Source organism: Anguilla anguilla, chromosome 2 (assembly GCF_013347855.1).
Source record: "Anguilla anguilla isolate fAngAng1 chromosome 2, fAngAng1.pri, whole genome shotgun sequence".
Classification (NCBI taxonomy): domain Eukaryota; kingdom Metazoa; phylum Chordata; class Actinopteri; order Anguilliformes; family Anguillidae; genus Anguilla; species Anguilla anguilla.
The window spans coordinates 60763053-60780391 of record NC_049202.1 but is presented as its reverse complement, the minus strand read 5'-3'; the positions used below and the strand labels follow the sequence as shown (position 1 = coordinate 60780391).

The 17339-nt window shown below is 46.9% G+C and overlaps 1 protein-coding gene across 1 annotated transcript; it reads right to left on the bottom strand.

Moving 5' to 3' along the window:
* Positions 1-2840: 2840 nt before the first annotated feature.
* On the bottom strand, positions 2841-15174 carry LOC118219753 (atherin-like). Its single transcript, XM_035403138.1, has 7 exons — positions 13863-15174; positions 12183-12564; positions 6430-6560; positions 6173-6233; positions 5860-5965; positions 4998-5112; positions 2841-3113 (listed from the first exon to the last, which is right to left on the bottom strand). The coding sequence occupies exons 1-7, from the start codon at positions 15006-15008 to the stop codon at positions 2964-2966; spliced, it is 2091 nt and encodes a 696-aa protein (XP_035259029.1). The 5' UTR covers positions 15009-15174; the 3' UTR covers positions 2841-2963.
* Between the last annotated feature and the right edge of the window lie 2165 nt (positions 15175-17339).

Sequence of the window (17339 nt, the reverse complement as noted above, 5' to 3'; positions counted from 1 at the left end):
CAGACGAACAAAATCTGTATTGAACCATGTGACGACAGCACAATTCTTAATGTTCTCAGCGACTTCTAAAAACTCTTTGCATCTCTTCTGAGGTTTCCAACCTTCCGTAGATAAGCTGCACCTTACAGCACAAGGAAAAAACTCTCAATAACAGGAGGAACTATTTGAATGACATTTTCTTTAGTTTTCTTTTCCTTCTTTAAAAAAAAAAAAAAAAAAACGTTACCTACACAAAGAATGACTAATTTTCTGCTGACAAATACGTTCACATTGGATTCCAAACAGCCATCTTGCTCAACACCATCACCAGCTTGAGATGCTGGAGCCAGCTTTACTGAACATGAGCTCCGAGAATCCACACGGACACACTGGACCGGGATGAGCAGAGTGATGGAATATTGCTTGATGTCAACTTTAAAAGCAGGAATGTGACTTCAGCTTCACGAAGCCGAAGAGATGTGGTCAAACGGGCGCTGGTCCCTCCCCAAATACAAAATACGGGAAACGGGGAGGGAGGGGGGTCATCAACAACAAATATGTTTTGGAGGCAAAGTATTTAAACAAAAACAAGACCTTCAGCTCATCTACTTCCCCCTCCCCACCACCCCTTACAGCCTTGTATAACAAGTCTGTGTGCTGGTGTTGTACACAACATGCCCCCTACAAATTAAACACTGGTCCTCAAACTTTCAACTTCAGGGGAAATTCCAGAGAAAAAGCCAGAGTGTGTATGTGAAATAAATTAATGAGTGAAATTTTGAATTGATTAAAAATAGTACTTTCCAGCCAAGAGTATGTCTGTAAAAACACCAAAATAGTTTTTAAAAAAAGAAAAAAGAAAAATAAAAAGAATTGCATTGTGGTGTCAATCACATAATACAACCTGACCAAATTTTAGCAGCTAAAAATATTTTTAAAAAGAGACAAGGCTTAGAAGCACACCTGAAGCACCTGTGTTGCCAGACATAAGCATTAAAATGACAAGCCTAAAAATGACAGCCAGGCCAAAAGACTTGAGTAATAATGAGTACTTGGGAGCCATAAAGTTGACCTGAATTTAAGGTAGTCTATTTGTAGCCATGGGCATCACTGAAATGGGAGAATGCAGAGTGTCCCTGCTGGAGGTAACAGAGGGACCCCTGGTGGACAGAGCTGGTACTGCATCCATTACTCATCTTTCATGACCCTCAAAGACATCCAAAAATAAGGTTGCACAAGAAAAGCAACATTCACAATGAGTTTAAAACTAACAAATCAACTTGGCAAATGGACAGATGGATGATTTTAAACAACCATAGCTGGGTGGAGTTTTTTTTCGGTTTGATTTTGTTTTCTTTTGATACTTATTTTAGAACCCCCCTCCCTTCACGTCCATTTACCACAATTTATTATTATTTTCTTTTAAAGTCCTCGGTTTAAAAATTGGGTTGTTCCAGAAAAGAATTTCAGACGAGTTAAGTCATGTTTTTGAGTGTCTCTGCGTCAGTGATGCTGGGCTGGAACAGGGTGGGAGAGAGGACACTTACTGCCATAACAGAACACACAGGCACATCATCTTCCCACAAGATTGGGGGGTCCTGTTCTCTTAGATGGGCCAAGACAGGCGCTGGAGCTGAGAGACCAAGGTACTGTGTGTGTGTGTGTGTGTATGTGTGCGAAAGTGCGCTTGTCTGTCACATACACGAGTATATATGTATTTGGTGTACATGTGTGTCTCTATGTACATTTCGTTATTTGCGTCTGTGTACGTGTGAGCGTGTGTGAGTGTGTATGCGTGTGTGAGTGTGTTTGTGTGTGACACTGTGTGTGTGTGCGGGTATGAGTGCGTATGTGCAGGTGTGTGTATCTGTAGGTGTGTGTGTGTATGTGTACGTGTGTGTGTGTGTACAGGTGTGTGGATGTGTAGGTGTGTGTGTGTGTGTGTAGGTGTAGGTGTGTGTGTGTGTGTACAGGTGTGTGTATGTGTAGGTGTGTGTGTGTGTAGGTGTAGGTGTACAGGTGTGTGTATGTGTATGCGTAGGTGTGTGTGTGTATGCGTAGGTGTGTGTGTGTATGTGTAGGTGTGTGTGTGTGTACAGGTGTGTGTATGCGTAGGTGTGTGTGTGTGTGTATGTTTAGGTGTGTGTGTGTGTGTGTGTGTGTAGGTGTAGGTGTGTGTGTGTGTGTAGGTGTAGGTGTGTGTGTGTGCAGGTGTGTGTATGTGTAGGTGTGTGTGTGTGTGTAGGTGTAGGTGTGTGTGTGTACAGGTGTTTGTGTGTGTGTGCAGGTGTGTGTGTGTGTGTCTGTGTGTGCAGGTGTGTGTGTGTGTGCACAGGTGTGTGTATGTGTAGGTGTGTGTGTGTGTGTGTAGGTGTAGGTGTGTGTGTGTACAGGTGTTTGTGTGTGTGTGCAGGTGTGTGTGTGTGTGTCTGTGTGTACAGGTGTGTGTATGTGTAGGTGTGTGTGTGTGTGTGTGTGTGTAGGTGTAGGTGTGTGTGTGTACAGGTGTGTGTATGTGTATGCGTAGGTGTGTGTGTGTGTGTGTGTGTGTGCAGGTGTGTGTATGCGTAGGTGTGTGTGTGTGTGTCTGTGTGTGCAGGTGTGTGTGTGTGTGTGTGTGCACAGGTGTGTGTATGTGTAGGTGTGTGTGTGTGTGTAGGTGTAGGTGTGTGTGTGTACAGGTGTGTGTATGTGTATGCGTAGGTGTGTGTGTGTGTGTGTGCAGGTGTGTGTGTGTGTGTGTGTAGGTGTGTGTGTGTGTGTGTGTGTAGGTGTAGGTGTGTGTGTGTACAGGTGTGTGTATGTGTATGCGTAGGTGTGTGTGTGTGTGTGCAGGTGTGTGTGTGTGTGTACAGGTGTGTGTCTGTGTGTGCAGGTGTGTGTGTGTGTGCAGGTGTGTGTGTGTGCACAGGTATGCTGCTGGTAAACTCCTCCGTATGGCGTGATGAGGAGGCGTGGCTCTTCAGCGCAGTGGGAGCTGTCACTCAGCAGAAAGCCCCGTCGTCCTGGAAGTGGGTCCTCTGCAGCACCTTCACGTGACGCTCGTAGATTTTGAGGGCGGGGCCCAGCCGGATCGAAAGACCAGTCAGCACGTCGTTGCGCTGCATCAAGAGCAGGGACTTTCCATCTATTTCCTGTTGGAGACAGGAAGAGGAGGGCTTATAGGACGGAAGGTTTGCATTCTACAGATATTCTACATTTGCACATGAGAGACAGAGACCAGAATGTTCAGTTATTTCATTGTTCATCTGGGGCCAAATGACTACCAAGAAAAAAGGTATATGAAACCAAGCACTAATAACAGTAAATCTGAGCACCCAATGGGATTATTTTTTCAATCTATATTTATTAATAATCTCATATGTCTGAGAACATTTTTAAATACAAGAATGCACAATTTTGAAGTTTCATCCTTCTCTCAGGAACCTATTCGTGCAGCTGATAGGTGGAGGTGCGAGTGCAATAGCAATCACACATCAGCATCTTCATGACTATTGCTCTTTAAATGACCAATTCATTATTTTCAAGTAGGCCGCTAGCTTATTCACTGGACAATTCATCACTTATAATCACTATTATGGTCTACAATTAATACAATACAATACAATTATTACCAGAGGGGGTCACACGCCATGAGTGAATTGAAGAGAGAACAACAGACATCCGATATAGCAGCAAGCCAAGTAATCGGGAGACTTCATGTAATGAACAGTGTGGCTAGAGCGTTTAGAATCCCTGACTTGGACCCACGTTGGCTACTAAAAACACCCTTGAAATCTCGGGAGGGCAGTAAGTGTATTCGGAGGCTTCCGAGACCCTCGCACACCACCCGGTCGGCAGAACGGCTGGCGTCCGCCGGCTAGCGGTGGCTGCTGGCCACCCTTTCGGCTTTAAAGGCGAGGAACTGCTCAACGTGAAAGCCATCCCCAGAGACGTTTCAACGTTCCACTTACAGCAAACTGTCCACACTGTCAACGCGACAGCGGCACGAGCACATGGCAAAAACCGGGCAGCCACAACAGTCTCGTACCTGCCGTGTGTGTGTGTGTGTGTGTGTGTGTGTGTGTGTCCGCTACACCACTGTGATCTACACAAAAACACAACTTCAGCAACAATCATAATCTAATTTTTTTTTTTTTTTTTTTAGAATCCTTCCAATGACACACAATGTCAGGGGAATTATGGTTTTGGTTTCCCTTTAAAAACGCATCATGAAACTATGTGGGTGTACTGCAGGCACCCCTACCCTGGCCACTGATTTACTCTCTTTAATGAGTAGCGTGGGGACGCCACCGTCTCGTGGCCTGTCCTCTAGTAGTGCAAGGAGGACCCAGTTCCCAGAGGGCCATGTGTCAGCCGCTTTCCGCCCTGACATCTGCTCTTCCTTTCTTAACGAGGCAAAATGGCACGACACATAACGTAGTGGGTAGCATTACAGCGCCACCATTAGGCCGCTAGGGGTCACTGCGATAACCTGGGTGGTGAGGGGGCATAGGAACATACCTGCTAAGTTTCAAAGTGCCACGATTTATGGTTTTATCTCATTGCAGGGAATAATAATAATAATAAAAAAACAATAGGGTTGCAGTAGCCTTGCTGCTTGGCCCCATAATAATTTTATGATTATATACAAATAATATTCGCTTATTGAAATGATGAAGCACTGTGGCAAGTAACAAATGACACTGCAGAAAAAAATTGAAGGCAGCTTCATTTGTCTGACTCCAATTAGTCAGAAACCACGTACAACAGTGCATTTACAAAAAAAACAGCAGTATTTCTGGAGTACTCAGGAGTAATCTTAAGTTTTGACATTTCACAAAGAACAAAGCCAGTGGACTAATCACGTAACCAAGCAGCAAACTGGTCGAAGCAGAGAAGTGCGCAGGCAGTTCCTATGACACCGAGGGGAAGTGGTTAGAGAGAGAACGTTCGTGCCCCAGCAGAGGCGAGAGAAAACAGAGCGCTGTGCAGCGGTGCTGCGCCCCGGTGGCCGCGGGCGGTAACTGCAGACGGACCTGCGTTCTGAAGGCGGAGGCCTGCTCCGGGAACCCCGCCTCGGTGAAGTAGCTCACCACGTCGGCCACGCTCCACTCCACCGGGTTCTGCCCGTCCCTCTCCGCCTTGACAAAACTGCAGGGGGAGAACGAGAGCCAAGATGAGAGAGAGAGAGAGAGAGAGAGAGGGGGGGGGAGAGAGAGAGACAGAGAGAGGGGGGGAGAGAGAGAGAGAGAGAAAGGGAGAGAGAGAGAGCGAGAGAGAGAGAGCACAGAAAGCATGGGGTGGGGTTGGGAGTGTGAAAAAGAGGAAGGAAGAAAGAGGAACATAACCGCAGGGAGTCAGGGGTAGCAGGAGGAGGACTCCAGCAGAAATAGGGAGCCAGCCACCCTTGAGCCACCCTGACCACTCAGTGGGCCTCAATCACGCACCACGTGTACGATCACACTCGCTCGTAAACTGTGTGTAAGAACGTTCCAATGTTCCAAGAACATTTTGGCATTCACTTCGCCATTTTTTTTTCTTCCTATCTGTATTTGTTCACGGCTGTTTCCTTATGCTAATCACATGAACTGGATTGCGCATAAAATTTCCAAAGAGTCAGAATTCATCATCTCATACACCTTGGGTAAGGCACAAAAACGAAGGTCTGCACGTGTCATGAATCCAATTTTAGTTTATAGCAAGAATATTTTTTTTAAACGCAAGTAAGAATAGTTGAAGAACAGTTTTGTGAATGAGGCACAATATGTCTGCCGGATGTAACAGCTGTCCGAAAGAAAACAAAAGGTGCTCCCAGTCGCTAGGCTACGATTCAAAAAGCAAAGGACGTTTGCAAAAGACTTGTTCCCGTCACTCTGGGAGGAACTTTGGGGCCCTTACACTCCTCCGTTCATCTCTCGTTCCTCCATCCCCCTTGAGTCCTGTGGGGAGGCTGTGGGCGTCAGCAGGCAGGATGCCTCGTCCACCTCCATCTTGAACCCTGAACCTGAGAGAGAGAGAGAGAGAGAGAGAGAGAGAGAGGGAGGGAGGGAGGGAGAAAACCACACACCGTTAAACACACCAATCAGCATGCACACTTGCAAAAGTGGTTACTGTACACCCTGAAATACTGAACACACAGACACTGTGTTAACACATAACACACACACACACACACAATATAGCAACGAAAACTGACTGATGCTAAACTTACAGCTTTCAGCAGGAACGGAGGTGGTGAGGTTCCCGCCCTCTCCCACAGCCATCACCTGATTCTGAATCCGTCCAATCGGAAGAGGGAGAAAAGAAAACGGGCCGGAGACAATGAAAAACATGGGGAAGGAAGGAGAAAGAGAGAGAGAGAGAGAGAGGGAAATTGCATTTTTAGTTGAGACGAAAGGCACAGAGGGGTGGTGGAATTCTGAAGCAGGGCACTCGGGTGTGTCCGCAGGGTCAGAGGTCAGGGGTCACCTGTGAGTCCGAGACCAGCTGGTCCGGGGTGAGGGCGCTCTCCTCCGCTGTCACCTCCTCAGCTCCTTTCGCTGTCTCTCGCTGAGCGGACGGACAAACGGCTCGCGGCTGCACCCCGACCTCCGGCTCACCTTGAAAGGGAGGGAAAATCCTGCCCTGTCAGCATGGGCAAATTCAGCCTGGAAAAGACCCTACTGGCTTATGGACAGGTAAACTCACCTGTATGTGACCCTACTGGCTTATGGACAGGTAAACTCACCTGGGTGAGACCCTACTGGCTTATGGACAGGTAAACTCACCTGGGTGAGACCCTGCTGGCTTATGTACAGGTAAACTCACCTGTGTGAGACCCTACTGGCTTATGCACAGGTAAACTCACCTGTGTGAGACCCTACTGGCTTATGCACAGGTAAACTCACCTGGGTGAGACCCTACTGGCTTATGTACAGGAAACTCACCTGTGTGAGACCGTACTGGCTTATGTACAGGTAAACTCACCTGTGTGAGACCCTACTGCTATATGTACAGGTAAGCTCACCTGTGTGAGACCCTACTGCTATATGTACAGGTAAGCTCACCTGTGTGAGACCCTACTGTCTTATGTACAAGTAAACTCACCTGTGTGAGACCCTACTGGCTTATGCACAGGTAAACTCATCTGTGTGAGACCCTACTGGCTTATGTACAGGTAAACTCACCTGGGTGAGACCCTATTGGCTTATTTACAGGTAAAAAACACCTGAGTGGGACCCTACTCGTTTATGGTAGGGCTGGGGGATATATCATATATATAAATGATAATTATCAAATACAATAACTGTCTTGCTTTTCATCTTTTTTTCTGTAATTATACCTGATGTGGAAGCAAACATGCTACTTTCAAACAGCACGTGAAATGCCTCTGGGCAAAAAAATGTCACCAATGTTATCGATTGGGTGTTGACAAGAAAGCCAATCAGCAGCATAGTCATACAGTTTTGTCCATCAAATGGAAGCTGCAAGGCCTTGCTGCTGATTGGCTCTCTTTTCAACACCCCGAAAGACAACAGTGTTATGCTGTTCCCAAAACCTTTTCATATGCCCTCTGAAAATTGGATGTTTCTGAAAGTTCAAAAGAAAGCCAATATGCAGCATGGTGGTGATGATTGTGACTACGCAAAAAAAACAAACAAAAAACAAACACACTCGCACGCACACACACTCGCACGCACTTGCACACACACATGCACGCACGCGTAAACAGAGACAGGCGTGCATGCACAGGTATGCACTTACACACACCACAGCAAAAAGCGACAATTAGGCTTCATCCTTCCTAACAAGCACGGACACACTCTGTTCAATTGTCACCGCGCCGCGTGGATTTTCCTTCGCATACGGACGCTGTTCTCGGCGCACTGCATTAATCTCAGTTACTCAGAATGGAAATAAACGCGCTCTGGGCTCACAGTGCGGAGCTGGTCACCGGCGGCGTGGCCGGCTACGCGAGAACAAAGCCAACGCTGCGGGCTAAGGCGGTTAGGACCGCTAGCCGCCGCCGCTCCCGCGTCGTTCCGCTCCGGCAGCCGCCCTCCGTCTTACTTAAAGCGCAAACCGACACCGAATTTCACTGCCGCTGCAGCGGTCGACACGTCTGATAAAATTTCGGCGGCTAGAACGTCGTCTTTTCAGTGAACGGTTGGAAGAGAACAGCGTTCACTGTGGGAACCTCGGAGCTCTCTCAAGAACCAGGTTCACTGTGGGAACCTCAGAGCTCCATCAAGAACCAGGTTCACTGTGGGAACCTCAGAGCTCCCTCAAGAACCAGGTTCACTGTGGGAACCTCAGAGCTCCCTCAAGAACCAGGTTCACTGTGGAAACCTCAGAGCTCTCTCAAGAACCAGGTTGAGGGTGACTGGATAGGCCTGGCTAGGTTGACCACCAAATGTGAGATGAGTCCAAAGTTGGCATATGCTCAATAATCCGATGCTCATTTACTTTTTTCTGACAAATTGTGATATTTGTGTAGGTGGGGCTCAAATTTGAGACCGTTATTTTGAGAAAATTGAACGACTAACCTATAAATAAAGTCTGCCTAAACTTAGTTCAACCAAACAGATTGAAAGAAAGACTTCTTACAAGCTTTCTTTTCCAGATACTCTAGACCAGGGATACCCAAATATGGCCCCTGGGGCCACATGTACTGCAGGTATTCGTTTCTACACCCAAAAGTTAATTTATTTATCAATGCCACTGATTGGCCAGAGATTGAACTCACCTGGTGTCCCAGGTTTAAAGTTTAGTCCTGATTAGAAGGGAGGCATTGAAACCAGCACCACTACTAGCCTCCAGGGCCAGATGTGAGCATTCCTGCTCGAGACCATTGGAACAGAGATGGCAAGCTCATACCCTAGAAGGCCACAGTTGCTGCAGGTTTTTGTGGTTTCCTTTCAAATCAGCAACCAATTTAGGCCTTGGAAACAATGTGTGTTCACTCCTTTGCCAATCGATGACTTAAGTGAAACACTTGAAAAAAACACCAGAGACCAGCAGACCACGCCCCCCAGGACTGCAGTCTGACACCCCTACTTGAGAGGGAGAGAGAGAGAGAAAGAGAGAGAGAGAGAACTCCTAGAGATGACTCAGAAGCAAATGGGGCAATGGAAGAAAGGGGACGAGCTATGGCACAAATGACTTCTTTATTGCCATGACAGTCTCTCAGGGGTTCTAACATGCTGACTGGCGTAGGACAGAAAGACACCGTTAAGCCACTCTGCATCATGTACAATCCACGAAACATTCTAACTGAGCGCGCTCGGCCCAACTGCCGATCTTACAATCATGACACGGTGACTTGAAGAGCGCCCCTGCTTCTAAACCCTGCTAACTGCTGTGTAAGCAGCTGCCCCATCACCGGACGTTCAGGGTCATTTCTGCGGATGACTGTGCGGAACTTTGCGTCTCACGTTAGGTCCCCCGTCTAAAAGACATTCTGACCTCGACGGCGGCATTTCTGGATAAAGAAAGGGTAGGTGAAGTGGGCGTTACACATGCGCAGCGGCTGAGGTAAGCTTGTGGAAAAGCGCCCTGCAAAATGCAATCCGTTAAGACTGCTGCATTCGCGATCATGCCGTGCAGGAAACCCGAAAAGGCTGCAGCCAACACGCGTTCTGTCAATGACCGATCAATCAACAAATCGCACGACGTAACTACGGACAGAAAATTCTTTTCGCTGGTTAAAGTCTGTCAGTGTCTAGCCATTGAGGTGAGGTGGGATGGTTGTAAAACCTCCCTCACTTGCCACTTCCTTCCGCAGCTCCAACCCAGAATGGTCACTATCTAATGGCCTACCTTCCTTCCCAAATCGGACGGCCTGCTATCTGACCTGTAAGGACCTCTCCAGTGAAGCTTCCAGGCCCACCTCCCTACAAAGCCCTGCACCATCTTACAGCCTCGGGCCTAGTTCATTAATCAGCTAGTTTGTGCGTTTTCCACAGGTTCAACAGCCTGCCAGAATGATTCTGCGTCCAATGGGAACCAGCGGGAAACGGACTGGCGATTTAGCAATGTTAGTCTGCAAAAGACTCCTAAAAAATTAAGCATAAAAATGCAATTATGTGCCTTCCCTCCCTCATCTGGGTGAACAAGCTGCCAGGTTCTGTCAGGTAAAGTGCACTACTGCAGTTTGGGAGGCAGGGGAGGCCCCATCTGGAGGTTAAAAGATTAGTACTTCTTTATTAACTGCTCCACACTGTGATTCCCATGAAATAGAAGACACTGAAGACAGGGATTGCACTAACACACACATGTTCCGCTCAGATACACACTACCAACTGCAGTAACATGCTAGTGCACATTACATACTGTGGTAACACACAAGTGCACATTACCTACTGCAGCAACATGCTAGTGCACATTACATACTGTGGTAACACACAAGTGCACATTACCTAGTGCAGCAACATGCTAGTGCACATTACATACTGTGGTAACACACAAGTGCACATTACCTACTGCAGCAACATGCTAGTGCACATTACATACTGTGGTAACACACAAGTGCACATTACCTACTGCAGTAACACACAAGTGCACATTACCTACTGCAGTAACATGCTAGTGCACATTACCTACTGCAGTAACACACAAGTGCACAATACCTACTGCAGTAACACGCTAGTGGACATTACCTACTGCAGTAACATGCTAGTGCACATTACCTACTGCAGTAACACACAAGTGCACATTACCTACTGCAGTAACATGCTAGTGCACATTACCTACTGCAGTAACACACAAGTGCACATTACCTACTGCAGTAACATGCTAGTGCACATTACCTACTGCAGTAACACACAAGTGCACATTACCTACTGCAGTAACATGCTAGTGCACATTACCTACTGCAGTAACACACAAGTGCACATTACCAACTGCAGTAACATGCTAGTGCACGTTACCTACTGCAGTAACACGCAAGCGCACATTACATACTGTGGTAACACACAAGTGCACATTACCTACTGCAGTAACATGCTAGTGCACATTACCTACTGCAGTAACATGCTAGTGCACATTACCTACTGCGGTAACATGCTAGTGCACATTACATACTGCAGTAACATGCTAGTGCACATTACATACTGCAGTAACATGCTAGTGCACATTACAAACTACAGTAACATGTTAGTGCACATTACCTACTGCAGTAACATGTTAGTGCACATGAACAACTGCAGAAAAACACGCAAGTGCATATTACCAACCACATTACGTGTTGCTCTTAACCAGAGTACCTCACAATGCAGGAAAAACTTTAGTGCGTTCACCTGATGTCTACATGCAATTGTGTCAGACCTGGCTGACAGCACTCCCAAACCAGTGAGTGAATATGTGGTGAGTGAAGCACCAGGTCAAGTGAACTATGCTAGCCAGAAACCAAAGCACACATTTTACATACACAACAGAATATATCCAAAACAAGCGCTATGACACAAAAAAAAACACAAACAACATAACCGTAAAAATAAAAACTAAATTAGTATAAAAGGAGGAAGTGCTATGGGGTGGGGATGGGAGAGGACCAAGATGCAGTCTGAAGAGGTGGGTCTTCAGTCTGTCAGAAGATAGGACAACGATTCTGCCATCCTGACCACTTTGGGGAGTCTGTTCCATCACCATGCGGCCAGTACAGACAGCCATTTTGACTAGGGGTTGAATGGAGAGAATGGGGAGATCTGGCCAGGGCGAAGGGTTTGATGATGGACAGGAGGTATAATGGAGGTGTTCCATTCGCTGCCCTGTAGGCTAGCACCACGGTTTCAATCACTATCCAATGTACACAGTACAAATACACACACGCTATACCTAACCTACTGACAGACAGGCACACACACACACACAGTTTGTGTACATCTAACCTGTAGAGTCACACACAGTGTAACTAATCTGCAGAGAGACACACACAAACACAGCATATCTAACCTGTAGACAGTGTTCGTGTCCATCTAACCTGTAAACAGACACGCGCACACACACACGCACATGCACACCCCCCCCCCCCACACACACACACATAAGCGTGCACACACATGCCCCTCCACCCACACACACAAGCATGCACACCCAACGCGTGCAAACACACACACACACCCACACATGCGTGCGCAGATGAGCACACACACACAACGCCTGCAAACACACACACATACGCACGCATGCACACGCACGCAGGCACGCGCACACACATGCATGCGCACACGCACACACAGTACCTGTGTCTCCCTGCAGCTCGGTCTGCATGTCCTCGAAGCAGCCAGAGGGACACATGCGGTCGGAGGAGGAGATTGGATGGAGGTTCCCCTGGGCACTGCAGGGAAGGTCTGTGATGTCAGCGCTGACGCTGGAGCCCAGGAGGGGTGTGGCCTGTGGCTGATCCATGGAGATGGGGTCGGGGTCAGGGCAGGAGAGGGTCTGAGATGAGTTGCCCCTGGCAACGCCCTGCACTCCTGCCTCCCTCTTTGGGACAAGACACTCAGCGGCCCCCTTGTCCGGAGTGCCAGGTGAGCCTGGGGTGCCGACACTCCCATCTCGAGTCTTTGCCACCCTCTCTTCTGTAACACATTCCGTTTCCGTGGCTACCTTTTTCACCTCAACCTGAAGGAGGGAAAAGGGTTCAAGGGCACAATCTTGCAAATATCAGATTCCTCCATTACTTCACCGTTGTGTTTTTGTGCTAAAAAGCTCATAAAAATCCAGCCATTTTGGGCACACAGAAATGACCCAGACGAGAGAGCGAGAGAAACTTCCGTTTTTCCGCTCTAATAAAAAACGGTTTTCCACCGCCCGTACACCGTTGTCCCCGGAGACCGTACTAAACGCGACGTAACCAGCTCGAAATATTCAACATGTGACGTGGTGCGCTTTAAACTTTAAAAAAGATCCACTGGTTCGTCAAAATGCAGCAATGGGAGTGATTTTCTCTGATGTAACACGATATTCAACTGTGTAACAGGCGTCTGTTTTGGCACTGTAATAATTCCGTCCTCATTGATCAATGTGATTCGTGTCAAATTAGTTAGCATGATTTCGTGACAGTGGAAAAACGTTCTCTCAATAGCTCACGACAGCCCGCCGAAAAAGAATGTATTTCTCCTATCAAAACCAATTAAACACGTATCGAGGCATAAAGATTTGAGATTGAGTCGCACAGAATTAAGAAGCTTAGCGAAAATCTGGGGCTAGGTTTGCTTCGGCGCAGGCTGAATTTCCGCCATCGCGCTGCTTTTACCTCGCATGACCGAAGTGCCGCACAGAGCGTCGGCTCGAATGGGCAACTGCGCTGTTCATAACCGACACACGCACTTCATTCCACTTCTGAGCGCGTCTGCCTTCCAGACAGTGCGTGCACGCACATTCGGCAGAACTTTTCACTAAATCAACAACGTCGACTCGACGACCGTTAAAAAAAGAAAGAAATTGCGATAGCTGTTTATGCTTCGCAGCAGAGAGTGCGTGCGTGTGTAAAACAAAAAGCGGGGCGGACACGAGCAAGCCGCTGCTGAACAAGAAGCTAAACCCGCACCTTTGTACTCCGACGCTGTGCTGTCGCGCTAGGGGAGAAGAGGCAGACATTTGCATATTTAAACATAAGACAATGACAAACAACGTGTAAACTGACCTGCGCTGCTTAATAAATGCAGATAATACAAACAGAGACACATTCCAACGACAGAAGTACACATTTAAATCGTGGTAAATGTGGGTCAGGCAAAAAAAAAATGCTCTCAAAAATAGTTTGCATGTGATTTCGCTTCGTTAGAGAAAAAAAAACTGCTTCCAATGGTGCCTTTCGGCTCTTGTATTTTTGAAAACACATTTTTAAACTAGACAGTGTAACACCGTGCGGTGTTCAGGACGTGTTGTAAATGTTAAGTAAGCATAGGGCTTGCTACCTTTTTCGCCATGTGTCTATCCTGCAGTGCGCTCTTTAGTAGTCGCGCGGACGGTTTCGCCGCTCCCACTCCCCGAACAGGGAGAGTGATGTTCCCAAACCTGGTCCTTCGTAGCCGACCCCTCGCCACCTCTCTTTCGAGCACCACTTTGACTTTGCTGCGGGTGAGCTTCTCTTGCGATAGGCGCTCCTGTGAGCTCAGGAAACCTAGTATCTCCTTCAAGCCTAATGGCGTGGGGCCCCGGGCTGCGGCGGCTCCCCGACTCTTCTCGACCAGGCTTCGAACAGAAGCCACCAGCTGGTCGCCCAGATCCGGACTCGCGGGGTCAGACCCGCCGCGACTCCCTGCCTTCGCCCCGACACCGAGTTTGTGTTTGAGCGACGCTTGCTGCTTGTGTCCGGGAGGGTGGCTGTTGCTGGCACTAGCGCTCGTGCAAGTTTTCTTTTCCTTGTCATTACTACCCTCGTGCCCGGACAAGCCCGCTTCCACTCCTCGAGACCCCCTGGTCTTACTGGGAGTACCAGTTTCTGTATCATCGCTGGTTATTGTATCTCGACCGGTCAAAACACTCCTGCTCTCCGTCTGCGGCAGTTTCTTGTCTTTCTGTGCACTTGCTTTCACGCCGCCGCTCCCGGCTGAACAACGAGCTTGACTCTTGCAAACCGCTGCGCCACAGCTGAGACAGTTTCCGCTAGCCGGGACCAGAACCGCTTCGGTTTTCTCGGCGGCGATGGTCGTTGTTTTAGGCTTGGGGTCACTGTAGTGTTTTGTCTCAATCAGACCCGAGTCTTTGCCCCCGGTCTCCTTCGTCTCCGTGGGACTGTGCGCACTGTCGCTGTTCTTGGATTTGGCGTATTTGGTTTGTTCCCCCACAGCTCCGCCACTGCCGGTCGTCTGTTCAGTCTTTTTTCGGCTCTTTCTCTGCACCTTTGCCGCGTTTCGATAGGAGATTGAGCCTTTGTAGCTAACTTTCAACACTGTTTGCTCTTGGATCAGTTTTTCCAGTTCCGAACGGGTTCGATCTGGGTCTGACCCGTGCCGTCTCCGGACCATTCGACAAATTCTTTCAAGGTCTGGTCTGGCTTTTCTCGATCGCAGTGAGTCGATGGTCTCCAAAATCCAGTCACGGTACCTCGGTTCAGACATGCTGATGGGTGGGTTCGGTCGGGTTTGGCCGAGTGCCTCAGTCTTGTCGTCTCTGAAGTGACGCTACTGCTCCGATCCGGTCCGAGCCCGGCTGGGAATGAAGCGGAAGCCTTGCTGTACGCCTGCGTTGCTCACATTGTGCGCTTAAGGTGGACTGTACGAGATAGAACGCACCGCTACAATCCTAGACCAGGAGGCGGGACAATTTAAGGTGGAATTCAGATGTTACTAACTTTGCGCACAATTCTGTCTTGTTGCAACCCTATTGGTTAGCAACTTGATTATGTTTAATTCCACAACAGTGATATTTCATCGTCACTACATGTAAAGCACGGAGTTCGTAAAACTAAAAAGGAAATATCAAAACAGTTTGAATTTTAAACAAGTAAAACTTTATTGGAATGATACTTATGTTGCAAAATATTACACTTTTTGTATTTTCTTTTTAACACTCGTTGTGTCCTAAAGGTCAGCGCCCAATAATAAGGAAAAGGGTAAAACAAGTTAAGACTGTCAAAGGCAGAGATGTACAATATAATTTCCCCAAAAGGTAAGAAACTACACCACCACTGCACCAGCATGGGAGGAAACAGATTCATGTTATTGAAAATACAGTTAGAAAATATGAAAAAGTAAAATAACAAATGAAATCATTCCTGATTCTTTTAGAAAGTAAAATGGTACTTTATAAGGGGGGGGGGGGACAATATAGGGGAACCGGGGTGATTATCCCACAGAGAAGATTGTGATCAAGCAATGAACAACTGGGCAAAATGAGACACGGGGTCTTACAAGAACAAATTGAAAATAAATAATTATTTTTGATAATGATCTGTATCAGTACAGAATGGCGAAAGAGTACATTTGTTTGGCTCTTCTGACTTGAAAAGCTAGCTTGCCTCTCCACCCCAAGCAGGAATTTGAGTCTCCTCTATTAGATTAATCGAACGGGCTTTTCCACACACCCCACACGAAGACCAAAAAAAAAAAAAATTTTTTTTTTAAAAAGGCAAAAGAGTTTACCTCTAAATCTCAATCCAGCAGTACAATCATTTAGGTGACACATGGTAAAGAGGGACCAGGATGCTATACATTACGTTTGGCCCGAGAGGCGGACAGTTAAAATAGTTACCACACTAAATAGCAACAAAATATTCCTACAGTATCTAGACCACACGTTCCGGCGATGGTCTTCCCCCTCAGCATCGTCACCCCGAGCACAAAGATTTAGTCTGAAACAAGATGGCGCACACGCTCCAAAACGAGGAGGTATCAGCCTTGTTGATGAATAGTGTAAATGGCCCACTTGCATAGGTTCAGGTTGTGTTGTAAAGATATGGCACTGGTTTGAAGTGTGCCCTATTAGGAGGATGTTCTGGCCTGAGTCTTCCCATTGAACCCAGATAAACGGCAATTCACAACTGCGGTGTTTGGGGTGGGGTGTTGGGGGGTAGAGTTGGAATCATTCAGTCAAAGGTCTGCTTAGCTCTTGTCTGAATAACGCTGCATTCATGACCATATTCGTCAAAAAAAAAAAAAAAAAAAAATATATATATATTAAATGAGTTCTCTCAACATTAGTTCATAATTTATCTTCCAACAACAAACTCTGAAATGTTACCCAGTTCACGACACTGACCAAGGTGGATTTCAGACTCAATTGCAGCTAAATATTCAACACAGTATCTAATTAATCTTGGATACCGCCGGGTATTGTCTTTGAAAGATCCACTTTTAACCTGTCTCCAGGTTTACTTATCAACATCCAGTTTAAAAACAAAAACAAAACATAAAACAACTGAAAGTAAAACTACACTCAAGCTTACATGACAAAAACAATGGTATTAGTGCTTGGTTAAATAAATTAATCACACACAAAAAAAACTCTTCAGTGGTATACAGAGCATTGCATCATGGGTAACTGAGAAGCAGCAGGGACCAGAAAGCCCCCCAGAACAACAGAAACAAAACAAAAATTCTTTATTGAAAATCCTTGGTTATTCAAATAAGCTAGTCACCCCCAACCTTCAAATCCATTTTGACTGGTATATCATTGAAGTTACCATTATAAATGTCAGTAAGAGACACTGTTCAAAAGTTGGCTTGGTGGGGAAAGGTTGTGTGAGAACAAGTAGAAGAGGTTTTTTTTTTTACTGAATTATTCTTTATCATTATTCGTCTCCATTGCTGGAAAAGTATGGTCAACCCAAGTGGAAAATTTCTGATTGTGAATAATTTTGGCCAATTGTGAACCTTGAAAGGCTGGCCCAATTGAGTGTGCTCAGCTATAGATCCATAAACTCGCTCAACATCCCTCCGTGCTCCCCGACC